Source organism: Epinephelus moara, chromosome 19 (genome assembly GCF_006386435.1).
Source record: "Epinephelus moara isolate mb chromosome 19, YSFRI_EMoa_1.0, whole genome shotgun sequence".
Lineage (NCBI taxonomy): Eukaryota > Metazoa > Chordata > Actinopteri > Perciformes > Serranidae > Epinephelus > Epinephelus moara.
Genome location: NC_065524.1, coordinates 16,240,652 through 16,268,549, shown reverse-complemented (window position 1 = coordinate 16,268,549; position 27,898 = coordinate 16,240,652). Strand labels below are relative to the sequence as shown.

Sequence of the window (27,898 nt, the reverse complement as noted above, 5' to 3'; positions counted from 1 at the left end):
CCACTCACACTATTGTCTGTATATGTGTTAGCCCTGCAAATCACTGGTGCCCTGTCCAGCATATTTGTTTACCTTTCATCCGATCCATGCTGGTATAGGCTCCAGTCCTGAACTAACCCAAAACAGGTATGAACAGGTGTAAATAATACATTTATTAATGGTTTGAAAAACGTGCAGACTTATCAGGGAATGGGTTTGTTGGACTGGGCAGATTTCTAACATCAAATCTTTCTCGACAACATTAAATATTCTTAATAATTAAGGATAACGGTCTATCCCTATTATTACTTATCAAAGAGTTTAGCACAAATCAACAAATCAGTTTATTTGCTGTCTGGACTGTGTGTCTGTGGTTTGACAGCAACATAACTGTCATCAAATTGTGATGAAGTATTTGATGTCGCCTTTTCCCCACTGATCTTAGCCCACTTTAACCAGACACAGACTTAAATATCTCTCATATGAATTAACCAAAATTGTTTAAACTGCAGCAGATGATCGTGGGTTTATGTAAGACCCTATGGCTCATAATAAAACACTGATTTAGAAAATTGGTTTTAAAGTTTTTGAAGGTTTCAGAGTGCCGGATTTATGGGAATATAATAGCAGAAATGGTATACAATATAATGTAATATAACATGTATGATTTCTTTTGTGTATAATAACCTGAAAATAAGAACTGTTTATATCTACATAGGGAGCAGGTTCTCGTCTGTGGAGACAGCCATGTTGCACTGCCATGTTTCTACAGTATCTCAGAATGGACATACCAAACACTGACTCTAGATAGGGCCATTTGCGTTCTCATGTTGGCTACCGTAGTTCACAGCCCTTCTATGACAAGACCATTGTGAAAACACTGATTTTTTTTTTTAACCTGGAACTGCTTTATATGGTGTTTTTACCGGTTTAAATAAATGGCTCCATTTGATTTGGAGAGGAGGAGGCCTCTGTGGGTAATCTGGCTCATGAGTAGTATAAATTTGCAGGTGCTGGGCAAGTGGGCCGTCTGCAAGGAAACACTGATTGGTAACATGCCACTGATTTATTCAGTGTTTTTACAGGTTTAAATCACCAGGTCTGTTTGTTTTGGAGAGGAAGAAATGTCCGCAGATAACTCGGCTCCTATTAAAAACCTCCTGAACAATGAATTCTAACCGGGAGACTTTCAGCTAGTTGCAATTTGCAATCCTCGTCGCTAAATTTTTCTAAATCCTACACACTGGACCTTTAAAACAAGTTATGCTACACAGTGTGGTTTTGGGTATTCCGTGGAGCCAAGTTATGGTGTATTTAACATAGAGAATTCAAGAACACCTACTGAAGTAGACAAGAAATGTAAACTGTAGTTGTTGACATGATTCACATTTCTGAAGAATTGTAGGAGTCACCACCCAAGGAAGAACTTGTCTTTCTGCTCTCTGTGATATCAAGTCACAGTTTTATCTTGACATTAGGATAGAAACCGGGATACCTGCATAATTGTGCACGTGTGCCTGCATGTGTATGTGCGTATGTGTGTGTGTAACTCCTCAACTTACCCCAGCGAGGCCTCCCAGATGTTGAGCTCACTGCTGAAGTCTAGACTGGGCAGCAGGTCATGAGGAAACTCCAGCTCGTCCTGCTCTCCAGCCTCACTGCTGCCCTCCTCCACTCCAGTGATGACTGGGACGTCTGGGAGCACTGGTTGAGACAGCGGACTCTGCTGGCTGGTCGAGGCTTCAGAGAGAAGCGCTCTGTCGTCCCTCTGGGTCAAAGTCTCAGAGTGAGCTTCAGCCTGTGGGACAGTGAAACATAATCGTGGTGAGTGACACGCTGGAGTCTCCTCTGCACTGTACATGATCCAGTGTGTGGTTAAACAAGTGTGAGCATGTTGCGGTTGAACACGGGAACACCTCCGGAATCAACGTACAAGGCCAAACAAATAACTCCACCCATGTGTTATACTATTAAGTAAGGTGTTGTTTGTGCACTGATGCATAGGTCATAGTGACTGGAGTCTATCTTTGTCCCTCAGCTTGCTTATTTCACACTACTACTGACATTAAAGGATCATTTCCACCATTAAAGCCTATAATTTATTCAAGGTTCAGTGCATGGGCCCAACTCTGCAGCTTTGTTTACACTGTGCTCGTGAGCATCATATAAATACTACTCTGAGAGAAAAAGGAAGTCATTAAATTAACTGTATGTTTCATTGCAGTCTGGTGTTTTCCACCTTAGAAACACCTGAGGAGGAAGTCAAAACTTTTTACAGAGCAAGCAACAATAATCATTAAAGACAAACCAGTCTTGCTGGACTGTGACAGGCGTGATCAGACACATGGTTTAATCATTATCTACAGCATATCATTCATCTGATACATTTAGTTTTTAATTCTTTCTTTTATTATGACTAGGTAATTGAGATATAGAGAAAAAAATGCATTTAAAATGTGACTTAATCTGTTTTATAATCTCATGTGTAGCCAAAACATGTGTAGCTGTTTTCCCTCTCTGTCTGTCCCACTGTTTGACAGACAGAATCCAACCACAGCCACACACCACAACACTTGGCTGAGGCGTCATGTTGCAGCAACACAGCCCTCGCAACACGCACCGCTCAACTGTGGACCCACTATGTGGTGGAATCTCTCCTCCTCAGTTTACAGAGGGGAAAGTTTCCATTTGTTTCGCCCACTCGGATACAAACTGAGGTGTACAGGTGCAGGCGAGCAAATCTGCACTTGCTCAGACACATGTAAACGTGCAGATGTAGCGCAGCCCTTTAACGTTCAGTATGTCCGGAACATGTGTGCATGAGCTGTTTCTTACAGAGAGAGACTGGTTTTAGAGAATCAGGATATGAGGTGGATTAACAGGGTGAGTATAAAAGGATAAAACTACTGAAGCTGCTGTGGTAATGCCGTCCATTGAGGATCTGCTGAGATTCAGAATTGAATCCGTTCATTCATTATTTATGAACCAGTAGTAGACAGCATGGCTGCACACAGGCAGAGGTGACTATCATGACTGACAAGACGGAAATGATGATTAAATCTTTTAGTAAGTAAGTTTAAAAAAAAGAAAGAAATATACTTCTTTAAGGCAGACAACAAATGCCACCTCTCATCTGGAGGTTAACAATTAAAGCTGTGTGTATAGTTGGAGGCTCTGAGTCACTGCCTCACCTGTATCACCACTACAAAGAGCCTCCTTTGTGTGACACATTCAGCACAGATGGATCACAAACATGAACGCTGCTCACACAAACACCAGAATACCAAACAGTTAAAATCCTGACTGTACTCAGCCTTTAAAGCTCATTTTAGAAGAATGTTGGCCAATTATGTCGCCTCTCTCCTCACGTCTGTGTCCGCACAGCTCCATCCATATTAGGTTATTTTTAAATGCACAAATTTAGACTACCATTCCTTGCAGAAAAAAACATAAGAGAACATTAAACATGAAAGAACAACTGAACCCAAAAAAGCACTGCTGCAGATTGTCTCTTTGGATGCCTGTGATGTCCACACTGCTTTTACTTTCTGTATTAATGTTTCATAATAAGATTTTAGAAGACAGTCCTTCCACATCTTAGCAGTCATGTGTGCAGACATGAACAGTTTTATCATGAGACGGCTGCATGTTGACGTGTCTTTGGTTTCCTGTTTCCTGCCTGAACTTTCTCACCTTTATCATCACGAGCAGATAATGTCAAAAACAGCATATCATCTCAGAGCAGCTAAAAACTGAATGGCACCAGTTGGCACAGCATGTCCACAGTCACAGCCAGCACTCATCCTCTACATCACTGGCCATTGTATGAAGAAGTGAAAGCTCAGTGAGGTGGAAAAGCACAGGCCTCATTACAGTGAGTTTGACCCCCCTACAGAAAGCACTGCCTGTTATTAATTAACCCACAGGAACAAAACAGAAATCAAGCTGAGGTTGCCTGGAAACTTGTCCAACAGTCATTAAGTCCTCCTTACTGTTAATGCAATCTGTCAGTGCCCATGTGCTAACACAACTTTAATGCTTAACACATGACTGCTGTAAACAGGGAGAATCCAGTGCTAAAGCAGAACCAGGCCCCCACTCACACGCACAGAATAACAGCACTGGCTCAACACGTCCACTCTTTCTATCAAGTTTCATCCCACCATCCCCTGCGTTGCACTTACCCGGCAGTGTGCTCCACTGTGCTGAAGGTGACTCTACAGTGCACTGCAGCTCCTCTGCTACCCCTCTACCTTGCTCACAGTACAGGCAGCAGCCTCTGCAGGGCTGTGTGTTGTGAAGGGGGCAGAGGACGACACAAACATGCTGCAACACATGCTGCTGACGCTCCCTCTCCTCTCCTGTACTGACTCAGCTAACTTCCTCCTCCTCTCCTCTCCACAGTCCTGTCCTCTCTTCTGCTGCTGCTGCCGCTCCCCTGTTAAATTTCCATGAGCCTCCTCAGGCTCTTGCAGTATGTGTGTGTGTATGTGTGTGTGGAGTCTAGAAACACTACACTACCACGCACTGATAAACACAGTACTGGCTGCTGAGACTGACTGACTTGACTGGGCTGGTCACAGGGAAGTGCAAAGAATTCTCCTCCCCCTCCACTGTATACTCTTCCCACTCTCTTTCTACTCCCTCCTCCTCCTCCTCCTATCTCCCTTCCCTCTTTTCTTTCTTCCGTCCTTCCCTATCCACCTCTGCTCAGTCCTCCTCCCCCCTCTCTCTTGCTGCTGCCTGCTTGCATTGACTGACAGTGCCTCTGCAGGTGAATGCTGGGAATTAGGCCAAGGGTCGGGCCTGCAGTGACCCCCTGAGAGAGGATCAGGTTACACTCCAAGAAGCTTTGGTTACACATACACATGGGCACATATACACGGGGAAGCACAGCATCCTCCTGCATTATAAAAGCCCCTACTTCATCCAACTTTGACCTCTGAGTGTTGCTAAGGTGTGACATCATCGCCGTCATCATTATGGCTGACAGCACCATTTCCATGACACCTAATTAACAAACTCCCCCTGGCTGTTTAAACACCCTGGTCAGTAAGTGTCTCCTGTGGCTGATTTCCACTGGATATTAAGTTTAACTTTCCCCGCCGTGGAGCAAATAAAGGATTATCTTATCTTAAAATTAAACCACATCTAACTGGCTCATCGAAGCACACCTGTATAGCCAAATATATGTGTCACCTGAAGTGATCCTGACATAAATGTGTTGTCAATTTACATCACTAAAAGTGCCACTGACAGGCTCAGATTGTTATTCTGTGTCTGACAACATTATGGACAACATCGCTACAAAAATATACCTTCCTGTAAGAGAGTGAAATCCTTTTTGTTTAACCCAAAACAGCCCCATAATCATCACTGTCAAACCCACCAGACTCCATTTACATAAACATTCATTTTAGCGTGTATAGAGCCAGCACATTTTCACATCTAACTGGGTGAATTAAGGGTGTAATTCAACCAACCCAACCAAAACTGGTGATTGTTGGAACAGTGGAAAGACTAACACAATTTGGTATTTGTGAGTTGCTTTTGGTTTCTGTTAACTTCGAATATTTTACAATGATAAAATTACTGTTTATTTAAAAGGAGTCTGGTGGAGTCTATTACCCAGCAATTACCACTGCAAATCTGACAAAAATATCAAAGAAAGTAAAAAATGTAATATTTAATTTGATAGTTTTCATAGTATATTTATAGATTCTAGAGCTTATTTAGAAAAGACATAATTTTATTTTAGCTACTGACTATTAAAAAAAATGAAATGACATGACAGATTGGTTTGGCCTTTTTCAGGATTTGAATAGCAAATGGGACAGTTTAAAAAAAATAACAGTTTTTAATAATTTATCTTTGAATACAGGTATATTTCCAAGGTGGCAATATGAATCACTTGCAAGAGCCTGCTCTCCCTAGGGGTCCCTCCATCCCTGGGGCCCCAGTGCAATCGCAATGCCTGAACTGTCTGTATCTACCCCCCTGTCCGAATGGTTACATTGGAGCTTGTTTCACTGCTGCTGTCTGCACTGGTCTCACTCAATACTGGACCAAGGTCAAAAACTGTTGTTCCCGTAAGTCACTTATAAACAAAAACATGGGAAAACAGGGTCCAGTAAAAAAAAAAGCACAAAAGTATAATACTTTAAGTATAATTTAATTATATAATTTACATTGTAATCAACAGTTATTTTCTGCTACATGGGCTGCAAATATCTTGAGTGACAGTTAACAATATGAACTTAATTAGGAGACTATCTGGATTAGCTAAATATAATACTTAATTAGAGCACACACAAATTCCAATAGGCATTATAGCAATTAGGAATAAGAGCTGCTCTGAATCATTGATAGACAGGGCCAGAAATCATTAATTACTAAACCTGACTTTCATATTTCAAATTTATGTGACACCAAAGTGGCGTTACATGATTAATATGTCTACTTTTTCATACTGTACTTGGTGTAATTTAAATCAATTGGGGACTTTCTAACATATTGTGGAAGTGTCCATCAGTTAAAAGTTTCTAGGAACAAATAACAAACGTCTATCTGAAGTTTGGGGTGCTACATTGACTGCTCTCCAGCATGTACACTACTTTATGATGACTGAGGGCAGAACTTCAATCACACTCGAAAGCAGCTATGGTTATCAGCATGCACTGCTGCTGAAAAGATGTTGGTTGTTAGGTGGAAGCTACCACACAGCCTTTCTACTCAGCAGTGGAAATATTCTTTATCTGTGGAGCTCTCATTGCAGGTTTGAGAAACTTTATACATGCATAGTAGATTTAGAGAAAGACCCATGGAGACGGGGAGGAATGATCAAAAGGTGCAGATGTATATGTTCTTTGTGTCTGTTACTGTCTTCATCATAACAGTAGAGGTGTATTATATGAGGTATGATGTTATAAAGAGAAGGTCAGACAGTTTTAGTTAGATGTTTTTGTTATTATGCTCTGGTTTGTTTATTTAACTGTATATGTACACTTGCAAGTTGTGTCGAAGTAGTTTTACCAGCTGACTTTTATTTTTAATTCTATTAATATTTATTTATTTTTCATTTATTTATCAATTTGTTTTACATTTGTTGCACACCTCTTTGTGTCGATGTATGTTATTCAGTTGTTTTCATTTATTCTATTAATTTACTTTGTTCTTATGAGCTGGGAGGGGATTGTTCGGGGGATGGGGGTAAAAGGGTTAATATATCTGTTCACAAAGAAAAATGTGCTACTGTATCATCACATATGCAAATTGCTGAATAGAATTGGGTTACAAAAAATCTTATTCACCAGTTAGTATCCACTCAGGCGTTCACTCTCTCACACATTCACATATATTGTACCTGTGGGGAGTCATTTTGATTTTCCTGAGGTGGAAACAGAACAACATTTTCTGGAGCGCCCTCTTCTGGCTGTAATGGGGAATGAAAGAGTTCAACAGTACATCTTCAATGAGGGAAAACCCACACTAAAGCATACAGCAGCAGCAGTGGTATGCACTAACAAGCGGAAAACAAATCACTTTTGTTTTTTAAGGCAAAAGTAGCAATGTTAAGCTCCACTCTGCAATCACGTCTAATGAGATCCAGTGCATGTTTTTTTAAGTCTATAGCTCATGAGACAGAAGTGTATGTTAATCCTATTAAGATAATCCTGAATTCCACTGCTGAAGTCCTGTCACATGTGGAAATTAATGGTTTTCTATAGCTGTATTTTTTTGTAATCACGAAGTACACCATTACAGCCAAAAAATATTCTTGAATATAACAGTAATACTACATGCACATTTGAGGCATACATAATGGCCTTCCAACCATTTTAGTAATGATGGATTTTATAAGCTGCAAGACAGCAAGCTTTGAAGTATCAGTGTGTGTAGCAGTAAACACCAGTTAACCACAAAAAAAGAACAAGGCATGTTATCCAAATGCTTATTAGACAAGCCTCAATCAAGTATGGGAATGTACGCAAAGCTCACAGCCCATCCTGTGCACATCCCATGTGTTTTACTGAAGCCAGCAGTTAGTTATCATGCCAGCAAGTGTTAGTTTTGTTAGTCCTCGATACATATAGCAGCACGGGGGCAGCAAGTAGCAGTCCCAGCCATCCAATTCCAGCGAGCTCGCCCTTACCAACGCCTCAGGGGTGCTGCTCTCGTTCCCCATGGCTCATCCAGCTGCGGGGCCACAACCGCCCAAACCTACAGCCTCTCACATCAGCTGGCTGAAAGACACCGGCGACAGAGAGACCATCAGCGTACGAGTATTCCCAGAGAGACACAGAGTGGACTGTGGTCCCTCAGTGGTCACAGACTCATGTTCCGCAGGATTAGAGGTCTGTGGTATGAGGTTGAACTAGCAGGGAGGGAGAATGGTTAAGTGTGTGTGTTGTTTTAGAGATTAGGGACCTGTGATGCAAGACCTCCCTCTCAGACCAAAGTGCAGGCTTCACCTCTGCTGGTGTGGGCTTAAAAGCACGAACAGCATCCTCACAGCATCTTGTAATCATACTGGATGATTGTAGAGATTACTTTAGGATGCAATATCAACTCCTACTGCAGTAAATTACTCTGACCAGCAGGTCCCTTCTGGTCTGAATTACCTCAAACAAATGGCATCACTTTGTGCTTGTGCATGTGATGTGACTGTAGCACACTGACATAGTGACTAAGGCTCAGTAAGGTAATCCTTATGTGGTAAATAACAGATTGTGTTGTCCCTTGGCATCCAGCAGAGTTCAGTCTGTTAGGAAGAGTCACGGCTATTAAAATCATCCAGGAGCATCTCTAATCCAACGTGTCATCGAACTATAAACAGCATATTTTGGAAAAACACATAGATATTTGAGCTATTTCAAGAAAATGACAACAGCTTTTAACCTTGGACTGATTTTATATCAAATAAAGATAGAGCCACTTTCATAACCTGATTAAATATTCTCTGACAATCATCTTTCTGGCTTATGTCTCTGTTGTATGAAGTGCAGCTGAGCAGTAAACACTCGTGCCAACAGAAATGTTTGTGCATTCCTCATATGACTGCAGGGACCATACGTGTATAGTCAGAAAGCACTGACCTGAATATGCAAGACTTTATAAATAGAGATCTGTCCTGTCCTCTGCTGTTAGACTTTATTCCAGTGTTGTGCACAATTCGTCATGCACACTTCATTTCCAAACACATGTTACAAAGGCTGTGTAGTTATGAGTTTGCAAATACTTGATCCCATTTTTGTCCTGTTTATTTCCTATGATTATCCCACGGGAAATTTAATATCTGGATTTCCCCTTACATCTTAATTCTTTATTCTGTGGTGTGGCAACTCTTCTCCCATCCCTGCCTGCTTGCTATTTGTGTGAATGGGGTGTAATTTCAGCCCCTCAAGCTGTGTGGACGCGTATGCACTTTAGCCGGCAGCAGTGTCTCAGAGCTGTTTTGGCAGCGCAGTGAGCACTGGGGCAAATCATATGATTAGACTGTTGCCAGGTCTCTTGTCACCTCATCTTGGGCCTGTCAATCACTCAACATGAGCCATTATTTAAGCTCTTGGGTTTGGATGAGCACCGTATGTCTGTGCTCGGACACCTACCGTATGAGGTTACTGTTTCCTGCCCCGTACCTGACCCCTTCACACAAGAAAACCCAGCAGGGACACAACATTCAAACTGAACATAATGCCGTATGATGATAGACATTTTAACATAATTCAACGGTATTTCTTAGATAATAAACATAGTATAATTCAGCAAGGTAAAAGGCCAAGAAAGGCAGGTGAACATGATGTATAGTAGATGGCATTGTGGTTTAAACCATTTTCATCCACCTGGCTAAGTCAACCAAATATATTGAAATCATCATACTACATCACAGTCACACAGATTTCAATATAAGCTTTCGTAATCCCCACCGTTTACCCTGTATCCCTTCATTTTTACATATTGATACGACTACAAACTGATCAAATAATCCAAAATCTGTACCACTGCTGCAACCCATGAACTACTTACCGCTGCAAACAACTTTTCCTCTCACCAGTGTCAAGCTTTTGACAAACCCAAATCCAATCTGTGTTAACTGTCGGACTCAAGGCCAATGTTTGTGTCTGTCCTCTCTCTCTCCTCTGAGGAGCCCCGGTCCCTCTGTTGCTATTTTTGCATTGCACGCTAAGTGGGAGGAGAGAACTCAGGGTGGACACAGGACGGGGACAGGAGTGAACTGGAGCTGGAGAGGCCATGTTTGCTCAGGGTGGTAGTGGGAGGGAGAGGGGGGGGCTATCAATCAGCTGGAGGGGACAGTTGCTCTAAGGCAACACTGTAAACAAACAGGCATGCTGCATGGACAGGAGGATGAGGTGTCAGACCTCGTGGCTCCCTGAGCGATGCCCACCTGTAGCTTTCCTTTATATCCCTCCAAGTCTTTCATTTATTCATCCTCTTGACTTTAGCGTGGTGATGCTTTTATAATGCCTCCCTTGTGTCCATTTGACAGTGATTGACATGTTTAAACACACACAACCACAACTGTGCTGTAACAATTACCACCGCCAGGAATAACACCGTGCAAGCAGGAGCCAAATTCACAGGTTTTGACTACAGAGGGTTTGAAATGTATTTCGGGTGCTGTTTTATCTGCCATCATCACAGGCCATCTTCAGCTGACTGCCCAGTCTGTGGACACAGCAGGCTTATTATCATCCCTATAAATAACACTGATTAGATCAGCTCTGTTTCCCACAGCGTACTTTAAAACCATTGGTCCCTTGCAGGTCTCTCCTAGCTCAACTGTCAGTCTTACTCTTGCACATACACATGATCCATTCTCTTGTCAACCTGCCTCCCATCTTCCCCCAGTACACTCAGCATCATCCTCTCACTTTTACACTCCTCCCTTCCTCTGCATCTCCACAGCTCCTTTTTCCACGCTGACATCGCCCCTCCTTCAACACTGGAGTTCTCTCTCTCTGCCTGAGAAAAGACCCAGCTTTTGTCCAACAACACCCATTCTGTCTCCTCTTGCACACTCTCCCTGCTCAGTCAGACAGGCACTGATGCTACACTGCAGGCAGCCTCCTCCCTCTCCTCTGTTTACCTGTCTGTGTGAGATTCCGATGCAGCTCCCCATCTTGTATTCCATGTCCTCCTCTGGTGAAGTGACTCTGGCACTACATGGCTTGCAGAGCACCTTTCTGAAGACCTGCATCGTTATCAGTCAGAGTGAGCATTGCCAGAGCAGGCAGACCTCTGCTGGAGCTACAGAGTGAGCGTGTGCACGTCTCTGTCTGTGTGAGTGTGTGCCTCAGTGACTAATAAAGGCTCTGCACTGCATTGCCCGTGGTGCGCCCATGACATATATTTTCAAGCCATTGTTATATAAAAAAAAAAAATCCACATTACATAAGGAGTCCAACCTAATCAAATGAGTGTGAAAAAAGGGAGCTTCTCTTTGCAGCCTCACGTGCAGCTTAGCCTCACATTACTGCACGGGTGTGACTGAAGCACTGCTCTGGAGGGAAAAAAAATGCTCAGAGAGGGAGAGAGGCAGAGATGGGAGGCAGCATAAAGGGTGCCTGTCCCTTTAAAAGATCCAGGAGATGGTGGTGCATCATCATGATGAGAACGCACGATGATATCAGTGTGTTCATCCAAATAAATCTGATCACAGTGAAGTTCACTCAGGCAAAACAGAGCAGGAGGAAAAATGACAGCAAGAAAAGCAGATGAATAATTTTGTGTTTTGCATACATATATATTTCTACAATTAGAGCAGAAACATGGATACTGACAATTTGTGTTCCCAAAATACCACAATACTTGGAAATGAGCACTACACAATTACAAATTACCTCTACCTATTTATCATTACCATTCAGGAGCAATGAAATGATGAAACTGCTGGTACATTATCTGCACCATAGCACTGCACCATACACAAATAGAAAGCCTGAATCTAGACAGAATATGCTGATTGGTGGAAAAGCAGCATAAACTGTACAGCAGCTTGGGTAACGGCATAGTTCCAGTTTTGCTTATGCCAACAAACACACACATCGTAACAACCAGGTCAGAGCTATTTTGTGATCAATCATTCCCAAATCAACCTTGCACTTGAAGCTGTGCTTCATTGTTATTGCAAGGCAGTGGTTCTCAGTGCTAAAGACTTGTGACCCCTTAAAATGAAGCAATATCAACTTGTGACCTATTGTCACCAGTTGCATTTATGTATGTGGGTCATAACTTGGTCATTGGTCATGGACTCAATGTGCACAGGAAACAGCACTTTTAAATTTTAAAGGTCCTGTATGCGACATTGAGAGCATTAATATAGCAGCAAAGACACTATTTGCTATGTAAAGATTTAGTGCAGCAATGGCATCCTGAGCAGAGAATGAAGTCACACTCCTGTGTGTGTGTTGTAAAGAGAGCTTCTCTGTCATGTGTCGTGGTAGCTGGTCCAGTCACGTGTGCATTTTTGTTCACGTGTGTTTGTGTGTGCGTGTGTGTATGCCACTAACTAGCTAATTGCTGCGTCTCTGTGCTGCACCCATACAGCAGTTACCATTAATAACGCAGTCTTGATCAATGGTAGCTAAATGGCGTTGTTGCGGAAGTGTAACGCTCGCCCTGCAGTTTTGCCCAGGGTAAAGGCCTTTGCACAGTCTATTTTTGGAACACGTTAGATTCTCTGTTTTTAACATCTCAGATGTTAAAGCAAGAAAAAAAATTGTGCCTGAAATGTGGAGGACGGAAGATTTCTGACAGATGATCTGTCAGAAGCCTTTAGAGACGTTTGACCAAGAATCAGTGAAGAAAATGTGGCGGTGGGACACAGCTGTGACAAGACAGAGGAATAGGGCACACAGAATTATCTCATAACTCAGATAGCTCACATTCACAGGTCAGATAGTAATATGCAGGTGGTGGATGATGATGATGACAAGGAGGAGGATGTGGACTGCAAACAGATTGTGGAGACAGACAGGGAGCACATCTCCACCCCTTCATACAGCTGTGGTGCCAAATGCAAAACAGGAAGGGGGTGATGATAGCCAGATAGGTATCACCAGTGGAGAGAGGAAAAGGAGGGAATGTGACTTTTCATTTTGTCACGTATTGTGAATTTTCTCAACAAATAAAGCATTATAGCGCATCGGAATCAGTGTGCAATGTTTCTGTGCATGACAATTTTTTTCAGATGACAGGTTAAAAAATGCATCTGAAAAAAACAGACTCAGAGCACAAAGGCCTTAACACCGTTAGCACTGTCAGCACCGTTGCCACTGTAAGCAATGTTTGCACTGTTGGCATCATTAGTTGCTAGCTGCCAGCTCAGCCGCCTCCATGTTGAGATCCGTGTGCAGGCAATCCCTACACAGACTCTGAAACTCATGGCTCATGGTGCGTGCCATTTGCACTGGGAAGATGGAACTTCCATAATCCCTGTCAGAAATTTCAACTGAAACACAGCCTAAAGTTGGATTTCTGACTCTGAAAGTCGAAGGAACATTCCCAATCCAAACCTCAAAATTCAAGATGACTGTGCCATGTATCAACAGTAGTGAAAGCTGTACTAATATACTGTTAATTAACGTTTTTGTCTTCTTTGTGTGCCATTAAAACAGCTGTACACATAGTCATGTCCAAATTCTCTCTGTGGACATGTTGCTATAGTTGTGTGTATGCACAACACACAGCGTAATGCATTATCATCAATTGGTACTGCTAGCAATAGCTACCTTGGCTAGAACTGGTATTGCTAACAACATCTTGGTTTCCTGACTTGCCATACTGGAACACAGTGAACTTGGGTGTGACATCATTCCCAGCTCAAACCTCCAACTTCAGAGGTAAATGAAACGCAGCAATAGCTTAAAGCGTTTAATGTCGTACACAGATCCTTTAATGCAGGAAGTTGCCCAGTTAACACAGGTGTTACCAACCCACATATCAAACCATTCAAATTATGGCATTCACTCATATTTCATATGAGCAATAAATAAAACATCTTTCTCTCTGTCTTTTTTGTCTCTTTTATTCAAACTTCTAAAAACAGTAAAAATTACAAAAATAATGTACAATCGAGTAATTAGGATCCTAAGTCACTATGATATGTGTTTACATGAGTGACCTACACTGGAATTTGGCCTCAGCAAATTTTTAACTATTTGTTTTTATTATTCAGAAATAAAAAACATTAACACACCTAAAAACATGGTTCAGTTTCAGCTGCCAAAAAGTGACAGGGTCTGTCACTCATTCTGCGTGTTCGGAGGCTGAATCAATGTGTCTCTGATGTCGAAGGCTTCTATGAGCTCCTGGGGAGAGAACAGTCGTGACAATTAAATAATTATCAATACAAAAAACAAGGTTGTTTTTTTTATGTGGGTCTTGTATTGTTGCTAAATTAAGTCATTTATATTCAGGCCAAAATGTACTAACCCTCCACGTCTTTGGACTGATGGAGACGATGCACTGCTTACGGCTGTATGATCCTCCAGCTTCCACCTCTCCCTCCTCTACAGGTGCTGAGACACAAAAATATAAAACACTGGTAAAATAACTGACTGAAGTTTATCCCTTAGTAAGAATATTTCAACTTAATGTTACATCTTCTCACCTATACATGGCAATTTGCCACTATCCAGATACATCCGTGCCAACCCATCCTGTAACACAAACATTGTCACACCTGTTAACATCACTAGAGGGCAGACAATCTCCGTTAAAACAAACTGAAGCACAGTCAGCTCACCCTGATTAGGAAAGACGTGTGGAAAATATTCTCTACTGTCCGGGAAAACGATTTGGGGTCGATGACGAACTCGTAATACGATATCGGTGATGTTGCTGTGATAGAATCAGAGACATGTGAGGAAAGAACAGTTACACAATAATGAAAGGTTAACGTCCATGAAGTTGGCTTTAAACTCACGATCGTCTTGGTAATAGCTCTTCAGGTATCCCAGGATCCTCTCCACCTCTTTCTCAGTCGCTTCCTGATGGGAGTCTTCCATTCTCTTCAGCTGGCAGACATTAACGTGATGCAGTAAGTTTCTGGGACATCAAAACCATCTCAGACAAGACAACTGACTGAATTAGTCATTTTTGTAGGATGATGGGAGGCTGCTACATTTTTATTCAAGGGTATCTTAGATTTTGCTCACCTAACACATCACTCTGTGGCTGTACCGAACAGCTGGAAGCTTCGTTTATAACACTGACTAAATCAACATTTGAATGCTATACAGGTATTTTTTGTGTGTCTAATCATTCAGTTTGAACCTTGCGACTTTGAACTTAGTCACAGAAAAAACAAAAGTTAAACTCTATTAGCAGCTGCGCCTTGTCAAAATAAATGAAAATCTGTATGACTGGACCATGTGGGAATTTAATTTGAGAGAACAGACACAGGAAGTGGCCACGCTCAGCAGTCAGACAGGAGTCACAATACAATCCAATCACAGCCGACAGATGTCTTTCCCTTCTTCTGTAAATATTCAGTCTGATAAAACCAAAAAAGTTGATCATGTTAGTGCAGGGCTACCCAGAGCTTTACATATGTCCCATGGACGATAGGCCTACACACTTATAAACAGCACCAGGAGGAACATCAGCTCTGCACTTAGGCTTTCAGGTAAAGACGCAACCTGCTGCTGTGCTCTTGAAAGCTGGCACAAAATAGCAGAGTGCCCCACCTCACATTTTCCAGGCGATTAAAGATGTGGCATGTGTATGGCCCCTAATTTACAGGGCTGGTACATGCGGTTATTACACAGGCTAGTTAATAAGATGTCGGGCAGGAAATCCAACGGCTGGGATCATTTTGAGAAGGTGAAGGACGAACCCAAGGTGATATGTAAACTCTGCAGGCAAACATTTGCCTATCATTCATCTGTAACATGTAAGTAGTCATTACTGCTTTGCAGACAGCGTCATTAACAGGCGGCTCGCTCAGTGTGTGACATGCACTTGTAGATAAAATGTATGCCTATATTAATGAAGGTTCATTAGTATGGTTTTGTATTTCTCTGTAATGTAGCACAGTGTTAACAATGTTACTGATACTATTCTTTCTCACAACTTGAACTCAAAAAATTGTGTTGCCCCGCCCACAATATATAATTTAATTATCAAATTAATATCGTAAACATGTGGGCGACTAGTCCACTGATGGCACGACATGACAACTATTGGTCGACTAGGAAAATTCTTAGTCGGGGGCAGCCCTTTTCAAAAACAAATTTTTCACTACAGTCAAACAACCACTGTGCCACCGTGCTTAGTGGTGGTGAATTTACAGCTCCCAGCAACTTAATACAATAGTGTCTGGCTTTTGTTTGATATGTAGCTGTAGTTGTGATATGTGTTCCACATGTCTGATTTGTCAATAGCGCCGTTAACTTGTTATTATATGAATGTCACTGTCACAGTGAACATCTCGCTGAGCCTCGTTCAACTTCTCAAACTCTATATGGAAAAAAAGGAACGAATAGTCAAATATTGGTATCGAATCGATGTATCTGAGTCACGTACAGCCCTACATCTGTTTTAACAGGGCGGACCAGACACAATCTAACAACACCATGAATTAAATGTATTCATTAAAGAAAGTTAATCATTTAATCTGATAATCACTTTGTTCAAAACTGAGGATCCTGTTCAAGAACTTAGGGTGATGACATCCTAAAATATAACAACAGATATCTGAAGCTTCATTCACTGTAAATAAGTGGAGCCATTAAAGTGTAAGCTTATGTACCTGAGTAGGCATTATCCTTTTCAGTTCCTTGTTCGGTTGCTTCCTTAGCCGTTCAATCTTTTGTTTTGGAGGAGGCGGCTCTGCATGAAAGGAACCCATCCTGATGAAATGAACACAGAAATGAAAAAGTCAGATAGTGCTGAAGACAGTAACACACCAGCGCATATGCAATAATTACACTATAATAATAGTGGAAATAATAAAGCTGTTCTCTCGCGAGACTACAAATCAGCAGTTTTAAAATTGTAGGTTAACGTGCACTCCCCTCTGTGATCCCTAATTGACATTCACTAAATAACAATATGTGGGTTTTTTTTGTGATCATAAGTGGTTGTTTCAGAGAGCAGGCGAATGCCCTGACACATTAGTACTTGCTGGCACATAACATGCTGAGGCACTCACATGTAGTGGAAGGAGGGTGCTGTCCTGAAGCAGCACTCTGCTCTCCTGGCCACTCTGTGCCAAGCATCCTGGGGCAGGTAGCCATCAAGTGCATCTCCGTTCTGCTGCTCGTTCTCGCCGTCTTCTAGTCGGTTGAGACCCATGAAAGACAGCTGGCAGAGAAGAAGAGACATCTCCACATGACCACTGCAATGTATACTGCCTTGGTACTTGCATTACAAACATGTTCAGATTTTCTACATCGTAAATTGTTATACATTTATCATGTTGCTTTCTGTTCCCTGAGTTTCCCTCTCTCACACAGTTCAATACATTTATAAGAGTGTTGTTCAGGAGACAAACCCTTTCCCCCGGATTAAGCGCAATTACGACGGCAAGTATGGTAAGTTTTTTTAACAAAAGGAAGGAACATATTAAAACAGAATTGTGAAGACTGAAAGCTGTTTTAGCTCCAGTAACAGGGCTGGTTGAAGTTTGTGCCTGCCAACCACCATTTTATGTATGATGTCATAATATGTATACACAATAAACTCACTCACAAGATTCTCAGCAAAAGCAGTGGGATCGAAAGCCGTGCCCTCGGAGAAAAGTTGGCTGGCTTTCTCCTTTCCGAGGTCTGTGGCCACAACAAGGAGCTGGGCATCCAGAGCTGCTTCTCTTGCCTGCCGGACTGCCGAGGAACACAGTGAAAGCAAACTGAATGAAATACAGGGCTGCGTGATAACAATGTGATTCAGGTATGACTTGTTACTCCAGATACTACATATATAACATTACACTAAATGTAAATGACGACTTTAAACAAGCAATTTAGAGCTGACGATTAACCTATCCTGCATGTCTTTGGACTGTGGGATGAAATGGCCTGGGAATGCCTTGGGGTCCCCCAGGAGGAGCTGGAAAGCGTTGCTGGGAAGGGGGACGTCTGGGGTGCTTTGCTCGGCCTGCTGCCCTCACAACCCGGCCCGCATAAGCGAATGAAAATGGATGGATGGATGGATGGATAGATGGATGTATAGTGCAGCACTGTGCCTCCACCCTTTCATTTTATTGAGTGTACAACCCTGTTGCAGCCCAGACTGAACATTTCTGTGGCTGTGTCACACCTACCATCTTTAAAAAGTTTATTTGCCTCTTCTAAAACTTCTGTGAGCTTGTTGTTGGAGGGACTCAGCATATCTTCTCTGTTTTCTGAAAAGAAAAAACACAAAAGGAAATCCATCAAAGACGTGTCAACAAATAAACAACAACAATGCACGCCATCACACCAACCTGCCTGTCATGAGATACTCACGTTGCACCGAGTTGATGAGGTCTCTGTACTTGCTCCGTATCTCTCTCCTGAGTCCCGGATCATTGTCGTCGTCCTGCAGTTCAGTTGGGTCGAAGCTACTGCCACCGTCCTCCCCATCACCTTGCTGTTGGTCTCCTCTCCTGCGGGATGTGGTGCCATTCTGCCGGGGAGCTTCCTCATCACCGCCGCCTCTGGCTCTCTTCATGTTCAGTCAGTTAGCTGACAAGCTGCGTGTTGTAAAAGGCAAACACGTTGACGCAAAATAGGTCCAATATAAACAAAGTTTGTTTCAGTGTGTGAGTGTTGCCGCTAATTGTTTACCTTCTGACAAAAACAATGGACTGATTGTGTTTAGTTATCGAGTTGTTTGATGTTATTTCGCGACGTCTAAACCTACCAGCCGTTTTTTCTAAACTTCACCCAAAGACGTTAGAAAAGTCAACATAACAATCCGCTGCTACAGCTTATTCCCGAGGTAGCCCAGGCGCAAAATGCTTCAAATGTCTGTTTAATGAATATAGCGTTAATACATTTGAATCATACAGCGTATGTGCTACACAGGAACTAACCATAGCTTAAGTTAGCCACTGCTAAACAATACAGCTACTCAACAGTAGCGCTACATTATGTCTCAACGAAACACAACCTTGGCATTACTTCAAATATGCTAATACACGACTAACAAATAAACCTAAGCAGCTAAAATATATTTTAAAAGCCAAACCCCGCTCAGCTATCAAAGAAACCAGAAGTAAACTTCTGCCGGGCGGGTCAGGAGGCGGCGGTTAACTCAAACACGGAAGTACTGAGCAGTTCAACATCTTGCCACAATGCATCTTTGGTCTGAGCAAACGTTAGCCGATGCTAGCTAGCAGAATCACTTGTGTTGGCAACGGAGCTGTACTTATATACCGTTATCTCTCCTGCCGTAACAAACATGACATTAAAAGTAAAACCACAGCGTGCTCTGGTTATTGTTAAACTAGATCAATTTTAATTTAGATAACTTAAACACAGCTACCTGTGTGTGAGAGACAGGCGCGCCAGGAGCGTTCCAGTAATGTTGATGATGATGAGGAAGTTAGTTTAGTATTGGTACTTTTTTGTTTGAGGAAAAGGAAACTGAAATTGAAACTTTAATAATAACAATAATAATAATAATAATAATAATAACGCAATTTCATTTCGAGTTTCTTCTACATTACAAAATACATGAAACAAAGAAAATGTTTACATCAATCAGAGCTGTTATTTTACATTTAAAGAGATTATTAGTCACTACCTTTGACCTGTATAAGCACTATACTGGATGTAAAATGTGTTTGTAAACACTTTAACAATATCACTAATGTGGTTGTTTAAGGCTTAAGCTCTTACAGAAAGAGAAAAAATAAAATAAAAATATGCTAAGACATTGTTTCACCTTCAAGATAAAAAAAAATCAGTGATGTTGACATTAAACCTCCAACCATATTCCCAAAAAATACAATGCATGTAAAAAAGAAAAAGAAAAAAAGAGTGAAGCAGACATGCCTAACAGAGCTAACTTTAGTTGATTTTACCGCACACTCATAATCACTTCAGTAGCCTAATTGGAGATAACACTGTTGTGCCTGACAAAACGTTTTAAAGCCTTAAACAAATAAACAAAAAAAAAACATTTTATTGCATTTTGCACACACAGGATTAAAATCAACACATGGAAAATATTTTTTTTTATTATTTATTCATTTATTTGGTAAGCTCGTGGTGACTTCAAATCAGTTTTCCAATCAGTTTCTCCCCTGAATTTCAGATTTACAAGCACCTGACGAACATGGAACTAACTTCAGCAATGTTATACAGTACCAGTCTTTATGGCGGCAGTGACAACACGTCACAGTGACGTAGTCATCCCACGGATACTCACCGGAAGATGGCGCGCTAATAATTTAAGTAGCTCTCCGTCGTCAGAGAGCCGCTCTTCTTTCTTCCATGTAAACTCAATGTTCTTGTTGTCATGGTTACCAGAAGAGTCTCAAGGGCTCTGGCCAACACAACCAGCTGACTTTATGGGTTTTTTAAAACGGCAGAAGTGGTTAGTGTTGTTTTTTGTTGTTGACATTTTTATTTTGTTTCTTTTATTAAAATGTTTTCATGTAAAAGTAGAACGTTTCACATATATTTATTCAAGATAATTTGAAAAATAATGGCATAAAAGTTCAGTTAAAGGCTTAATTTTGGAGCCTAATACGCTACGTTACATGTCAAGTCCTATGTATTACTTAAAATGTTAAATTATAAGTCATAGCCTATATCAACGCTTTTTCAGGATTCTAATATGCTATGATTTATTCACTTAACGTTTTCTCACATTTGCATGAATAAATCTGTCTAGCCTATGTGTTACAGGTGACGCAGGGACAGTCAGGTGCAGCTGAGCGCCGCTTGTGTGGAGACGCAGCTAATCCCTCCATGACCTCTCCAGGCTGCACACCGAGGGAACACAGGCTACACGGGATGAGCACGGGAGCAGAAGCAATTTTAAGGTGCCTGATATTATCATCCAGGTAATTTGACTGTTGTTTTAATCATGGGGGAGCTGAAGTCCAGGGCTCCTGGGCCTCGTCTGGACCTGAACAACTTTGACTCGGCCGAAGCAGAGAGGAGTCGGTACGTTTTAACGAGTCCCCGCTCCCTGGAGTCCTGTGCACGACTCGGCATCAAACCTGTTGAACTTCTGATTAAATCACTAAACGAGTTGATTGCTGAGCGGCAGGACGTGCCCTTTGAGGCGATGAGAGTTATGCACGAATCCTATGAGAAGGAGAGAATGAAGCTTTTACAAATGTGCCGAGAGGAGAGGGAGAGGATTATCCAGGTGGCTGGGGACAGGTGGCCAGGCAGTAGTAAAGTGTCAGGCCTGGAAGTGGCGCTAGACACCAAACTGAAGGATCACAGGAGGGACAGGCAGTCAACAAGGCCCATCCCGTATGCAGATCTGTGCTTTAAAGGGAAATCAGTGAGCAGGTCCTCCTGCTCTAACGGAGACCCAGACAGGAGCACAGTCTGCAGCTTCAGTCTGGGAGACCTCAGACACACCCCTGCTACTGAGAGGAAACTGGACAGGCTCACCAATGATATAAAAAAGGAGATGTGTGTCACTGTATCAGAGAGAGACCGCAAGATAGCAGCTCTGATGTTGGTGAAGCACCAGGAGGAGCAGGCTTCCCTGAAGCTCAGTCAGCAGGAGGAACAGGAGCGACAGGAGGCCCGCAGGCAGGAGGAGGCCCGGAAGGCTCAGGAGGAGAAAAAGAGGAGGAAGAAACTGAGGCAGAGTATGCGACGGTGGCATGAGGAGCTGGAGGCCCGCAGGAGGCTGAGGGAGCGTCAGGAGAAAGAGAAAACGGGACAACTTGCGCTGGAGGTGCTGCTGCAGGAGGACCGCAGCAGGAGGCTGAAAGAGGAGGTGGATGGACAACTCAGGGAGAAGATAAAGGCTGCACAGAAGGAGGCAGGGGGGCGCAAACGCTACCAGGAGAGGCTGCTGAGAGAGAAGGAGGAGATGGAGAAAAGGCAGCACGAGAGAGAGAGGCAGGTGGCAGTGGAGAAGGAGGAGAAGGCCAGGAGGAGCAAAGTGTTGCAGGAGAAGAAGGAGAAGAAGAGGCTGCAGGAGGAAAATCGTAGAGAGCTACTTCGACACATCCTGCTGAAACAGCAAGTAGAGCAGCAGGTGGAGGAAGAGGAGGCCCAGATGAGGAGCACACTTGAGAAGAAGCTGGAGCACTCCTGCGAGAGACGGGCCCAGGCTATAGAGGCACAGCTGAGGGAGCTGAAGGAGCGGGCGGCCAGGGAGGAGGAGCAGATTCAGAGAGCACAGCAGAGGGCCAGGCTGCAGAGGGACCAGCAGCTCACACAGAAACAGATCCTGGTCCAACTGAGTCAGCGTCGCGCGGAGAGAGCTACCCTGCACGCCTCAGCCCAGCAGAGGAGCAGAGCTCAGCAGGCACAGCAACACAACAAGCACAGGCAGCTCTGCCACCAGAGGCTCAGAGAGAGGATACAGAGAGAGGAGGAGGCCATGATGAAGGTCAGAGAGAGCTGCGTCTTCATGAAGGAGTGGAAGAGGGAGAGGCTGCGGAGGCAGAGGGAGCAGATACAGGAGGAGGCACACAGGCTGGCTCGGGCCTCCTTTCACATGAGGGAGAGAGCGAGACAGCAGACACACGGTCGAACTTTTGCTCAGATGGCCCTGGAGGCTCAGCTGACCGCCCCCATGAGCCGCTTGAAGCTATGAAAGACATGTATCCTCCTATCTGCATACAAGTCTGTGAATGTGTTATAACCAGGATGCTGCCGGAGGATGAATGGACGAATGTTGGGGCTGCACAGGAGCCCTGCAACATGCCATGGATCATTATCATGTCAGAGCTGTGACTTTATGACTCACAAAGTCAGGGTTTGATTTGATTAGATGCTGAATTGTGCCATATATTTTCAATTGTATATGTTTACAGTGACATTTAAATTAGAAAGAATTGTGGACTTCTGTCTGACCTTGTAGTGACCTTCCACAGGGAGAGTAAACACCAAAGCAGTGGTCCCCAAGCTTTTTTCATTGTGACCCCATGAAATTAAGCACTGTCTAGACCCCCCATGTCAGACTGCATTAGTCTATGAGCTGTGCACAGTTCAACCAGACTGATTTTAGCTTTTCAGGTTTTAAAAACATATAAAAAGGTCAAAATTAGTAAAATGTCAAATACTATGACCTTAATTTTGCATAGCAGAAATGTTTCTTTTCCTTGTGTCATTTGAATCAATTTGCAACCTCTGTGATTTATCCTCAGACCTCTCAGGGGCTATGGACTCCAAGGTTTGGGCTCAATGCTTTATGGTCCAACCAGCTTCCATATATAGTAACAAAAAACATCTCTGCTTTGTGAGCACCAGCACAGAATTGTGTAGCTTGGCGTATGTACCACACACATGATGACTTCATTGTTTTAACACCAGCATCAAATCCAGCATGAAACAATGTAGTATTACACTCCTAAAATGAATGAATGTATGTCAGGGAAGTGGGATCAGCTTTTTAGATTGAGTTGAAGAGAGTTTTCAGCCCGCAGAGAGTCGAGCAGTGCCCAGGAAGGCTGCAGACCAGTGAGTGAAGTGTTAAATCCTGGTCTGTAGCCATTGGGGTGTTTGAAGGCTGACATCAGTATTTTGAAAATGATATGAGCAGCCATTAGCAGCCTGTGGAGTGCAGATAAGAGAGGAGTTGAGGGGGGAATTTCAGGATGTTGAGGATGAGCCAAGCTGCAGCGCTCTAGATGAGCTGAATGTTTTGTGATTTATTCTGGTCACCTGATGGTTGTCAGTGTCTTACCATGTCACCTTGTCTCACTATTATGTCTTCTATGTATAAAATAGGGCAGGTTAGGCAAAACTTTGAGTTAAATTACAATATTAAAGCAGAACAGTAGTTTGTGAACTCTAAAATGACATTTGTAAATGTAGAATATAAATGTAGACACTGTTGCTGCTGTGGCACCTGATTTCAAATTTGTCACTTCTGTTCTGGACCATAAAAATGATGTGTTTATAACTTAACAGTATTATAATGTTTTATTACACCATAATAAATCATACTTTACAATGTAAAATGCCCTAATCTTAATCTTAATCCGTTTACTACTGCAACAAAAAAGTGTTTTATGTGGATAAAGCTAAAAAGAGCAAGACCTTAAGCAGTCAAATAAACCATTATAACATGAGCAGACATGTTTTTATTCCATGTAGATGTCTGTATATGCTGAAGAAGGGACTGAATGAAGAGATTCTTAAAATGACACGGACATAATTTCAAACATCTGTGATTGGAAGTTCCCACCCCAGTTATGTACAAAACCTACAGCCACCTGTTTCTGTGACTCACGGATTATTTAAGAAGTGTAAAGAAGTACTGGACTTCTATATTGTTGCTGATTGCTCACACCCAAAAGGCTTTGGCAGTTATACTGATAAAAACACCACAAAACACATTCACATTCTGTGTACTGGTAATTTGTACAATTGCACATTGGTGGACTGAAAGTCTGGTTCTCCTTTCAGGCTGCTGACTATACAAAAAAAGAGGAAATAATCTTAAAATATGTGTCCTATATTTATTTGGTCGTTCCTGTAAATCTCCCCACTGAACATGCCATGTCCTCAGAGGGACATGTTGAAAGGACCTCAAGAAGGCTTACTGTATTCAAACATGGCAACAAACAATAGCTGGACTCACAAGCCAGCTTGACTGAGACAAACACACGCCAAGGTAAACTATTCCACGGTACATCCTGTCTACTCCATTAGGTGTCATACAACACTGTACAGTATTCTTCAACAGGTGTTTTCCTTCCAGGCGTGGTGCCCTTCGCTCTACATTTTATTACCCTGACGTTTCTTTCTCAGTCATCACTCAGCCCGAGGGCCAGCACCATCGGGAGCCCGACCCCCAGGATCAGAGTGAGGCTTTCCAGAAGCCCCAGGTATCGCTGATGGTGAGCCTCAGCTCCACTGTGGTGCTGGAAATCAGAGGTGTGCTGGCTCGCCTTGCTGCTGCTGATCTCGGGGAGAACATGCACTGTGGCGACATAGAGGAAAGTCCCAGCCGAGAACAGCATTCCCACACCTGTCGCACTGAGCTGGTTCTGAGACGAGCTACCAGACTGTGGACACAAGCACACCAACTCAAATAATACCAAACTACCAACTGAAACATTATATTCAGACACAGGATAGCTGACGTGTGGTTTCTTACTGCATTGATTATGAAGTATGTGGTGATGGCAAGTATTGGTGCTGCAGCTGAGAAGGCCAGTAAATGTCCCTGAATGTGTTTCTTTTCAAGGCCTGCATGCAACAGAAAGGAGACCAAACCGAAAGCTGCAGGTGCCTAGGAGATAAGACAGATGGTCAGGTCTTCACATCATTTCATTACATCCTGCTTGTAATCAATACTACTGTATAGACTTAAAGGAACAGTGTGTAAGATATAGGCAGATTTAGTGGCATCTAGCAGAGAGGATTGCAGGTGAAACTCCTCCTGGTTAGAATTCCTTCAGTATTAACTATTCAGGAGGTTTTAAGCGGGAGCCGAATTACTCACCTTGTGTAGAATCACAGCTAAAAATACTATAACTTGCACTGTCACTTGACCCGTGGCCACAGCTGCACCCACAGCAAATCCATCCGCTATATGCAAACAAAAATCTTATCAATGGTCACAACATCTAGACAAAAATGACATAACACAGATGCATAAGTCTGATTTTATGTGTATGTTTTTGCCATGCTGCATGCCAGATTGCCCACGTGAGACAAAAGCTTACGCCCCCAGGCTGTGCTATAGACTCAGAAAAATTAGGTCATTTAAAAGACCCAACCAGTGAAAACAAATCACATGCTGAGTCACATGAGGAAACTCCAGTGCTCTGTGGCCCGGATTTTCTTGAAACATCTTTTGTTTACCTTGGGCAAACACCAGCCAACAGAAACAGTTGAGTAATTGTAATGTTGTATTTGTACCTGCAGCGTGAATAACCAGTCCCAAAGTGGCTGTGATGCCGACTCTGTTAGGCAAATGAGTCCTTTGGTCTGAAATGAGACATTGCACATGTCGTGGTGATTAATCGGAAGATATAGTAGAGTTGACATTCTGCTAAATGAAGCTGGTGTGAAAGTTCTGCCAACTTGCCACGCATGGAGAGGTAACTTCCGATCTGATCCACCACAAACATGAAGGTGAACCCCAGAGTTAAAGCCACCCCTATGATGAACCGAGGTGGAGGGCCTCTCTCTGTGGAGGTTGTGTTTTTATTTTTTCCACTGTTATTCAGCACGGATGGCACATCAGAGGAAGAGGGTGCTGCGGAGAGAAGATGAAGGACAGGAGGAGCTTTTGATCAAATCCACATAAAAGAAAACGAGGCAGAGGAGCATACATTCACTGCTTTCATCCCCACGCAATCAAGCACAGGTGTGGATGGCGTGGATTATGTGTGATCGGTTGGCAAGACAACCAAGGAAGAAGGGTTAAAGAGGGGGGTGTCCTGTAGGTTTAATGTGTGTATGCCTGGCTCACCTCTCCATGACTCCTCCAGTAAGCCCACTCCCTCAGGGATGGTGATAGCCAGTGCTGTCCCACACAGGAGTCCTGCTCCCAGGATGGAGACAAACTGCAGGCTTTTCTGTGGATACATGTGATTTCAGCTGATCAGACACATGCTTTCCCACAGACACAAAACAGCTGGAGCTATTTATCAGATATCCACAACTATAATAATTAATTTCATTTTTTGAATTTACAAATCTATTTGAAAGGAACCACGTCTAAAACATATATGTGAACACTTGATATTCAAAAGAAGCCATAAAACAACATTGTATAAACGTGTAAATGATTATAATGCAGTCCAGTCTATGGGGGCACACATAGATATAATCACTGCACATTAATCTAAAGTTTGGGTCAATCTTTGCAGGGTCGTGACTGTAATCTGACGTCACTTCACGATGGAGTTTAAATAAACAATAGTAAACACTTACCTCAGAGAGTCTGAACAACAGTGGGATGAATCCAAGTAGAAAACAACCTACAAACATCGCAACCGATATAAAAGTGATAGTCAGCCCTCCGTCCATGACGACGACTTTTTCTTCCCACACGTACAGACTCAGTTCACCGATATGCTACATTTTAGCGTTAGATCATTCCGGAAGCTGACAGTCTGTTCCCATGATGTCGCTGGACTTCAGTTGTTGCATTATATAAAGCCATAAGTGTCATTCTGCCTTTCCACGTCGCACCTCGGTCTCCCTCTGCACCACAGCAGCACCTCCCTCTCCAGTAGCACCCAGTGTCGGACACTGAAAACTGCACCCTCCGCCCCCACCAGCCTCTGGTCCTCCAATCGTCTACCTCCATTCTTCCAACCCCCCCCCCCCGAAAAACTAAATATGGCTTTAACTACACATCTGCCTTTTCTGATGAGATGTTTCACGCATCCAACCTGCTATTTAGATTAAACCAATGTTTCCCAACATCTGGGTCGGGGCCCAGAAGAGGTCGCAAGGTACATCGGAGGGGTCGAAAGATGGTTAACAGGAGAGGAATTAGAAAAAAATGTAAGAAAGGAACATAAAAATGTTACCTTTCTGGTGAAGTATTAATTATACTTCTTCAGGCCTCTAATAATAAAAAAGTGCTCAAAATCAGTAGGCATGACCAAAAAATAAATCATACAACATACTATTGCTGCTTTTACACTGCCAGATTTTCCGTGAATGTTGGGCTGTTTTGCCGGCAAGCTGCAAACATTTAGACACACAGAGCCGCATTGACGAGTTGATCCGAGGTGCCCAATTTTCCGCTGCGTAGGGTAGTCATATTGGCAGAACCCTTTTAGTTTAAAAAGACTGAG

The 27,898-nt window shown here is 42.8% G+C and overlaps 4 protein-coding genes across 5 annotated transcripts in view; 1 reads left to right on the top strand and 3 right to left on the bottom strand.

Moving 5' to 3' along the window:
* Positions 1-11,373, bottom strand: part of tacc2 (transforming, acidic coiled-coil containing protein 2) — a 58,903-nt gene extending 47,530 nt beyond the window's left edge. The window contains exons 1-2 of the mRNA XM_050070538.1: positions 11,087-11,373; positions 1,542-1,777 (exon numbers count right to left, since the gene is read on the bottom strand). Coding sequence (XP_049926495.1) covers positions 1,542-1,777; positions 11,087-11,197 — 347 coding nt within the window. The 5' untranslated portion in view covers positions 11,198-11,373. The remainder of the gene's footprint in view (positions 1-1,541; positions 1,778-11,086) is intronic.
* A 2,637-nt stretch (positions 11,374-14,010) lies between these two features.
* On the bottom strand, positions 14,011-19,566 carry nsmce4a (NSE4 homolog A, SMC5-SMC6 complex component). 2 transcript variants are annotated; one of them, XM_050071926.1, is made up of 11 exons: positions 19,471-19,566; positions 18,450-18,676; positions 18,266-18,346; positions 17,695-17,825; positions 17,156-17,307; positions 16,754-16,853; positions 14,927-15,017; positions 14,747-14,841; positions 14,612-14,660; positions 14,434-14,519; positions 14,011-14,309 (listed from the first exon to the last, which is right to left on the bottom strand). In XM_050071926.1, exons 2-11 carry the CDS (start codon positions 18,652-18,654, stop codon positions 14,244-14,246), a joined length of 1,056 nt encoding a protein of 351 aa, XP_049927883.1. In that variant the 5' UTR covers positions 18,655-18,676; positions 19,471-19,566; the 3' UTR covers positions 14,011-14,243. The 2 variants fall into 2 exon arrangements, with proteins under 2 accessions (XP_049927883.1, XP_049927884.1); XM_050071927.1 differs by lacking the exon at positions 19,471-19,566 and adding an exon at positions 18,771-19,404.
* Positions 19,567-20,249: 683 nt separating this feature from the next.
* Positions 20,250-24,052, top strand: LOC126407073 (coiled-coil domain-containing protein 177). The gene is made up of 2 exons (XM_050071743.1): positions 20,250-20,526; positions 20,841-24,052. The coding sequence occupies exon 2, from the start codon at positions 21,022-21,024 to the stop codon at positions 22,723-22,725; it is 1,704 nt and encodes a 567-aa protein (XP_049927700.1). The 5' UTR covers positions 20,250-20,526; positions 20,841-21,021; the 3' UTR covers positions 22,726-24,052.
* A 137-nt stretch (positions 24,053-24,189) lies between these two features.
* On the bottom strand, positions 24,190-27,328 carry LOC126407074 (zinc transporter ZIP9). Its single transcript, XM_050071744.1, has 7 exons — positions 27,024-27,328; positions 26,560-26,665; positions 26,173-26,343; positions 26,004-26,072; positions 25,585-25,670; positions 25,237-25,371; positions 24,190-25,144 (listed from the first exon to the last, which is right to left on the bottom strand). Exons 1-7 carry the CDS (start codon positions 27,117-27,119, stop codon positions 24,884-24,886), a joined length of 924 nt encoding a protein of 307 aa, XP_049927701.1. The 5' UTR covers positions 27,120-27,328; the 3' UTR covers positions 24,190-24,883.
* Positions 27,329-27,898: the final 570 nt, after the last annotated feature.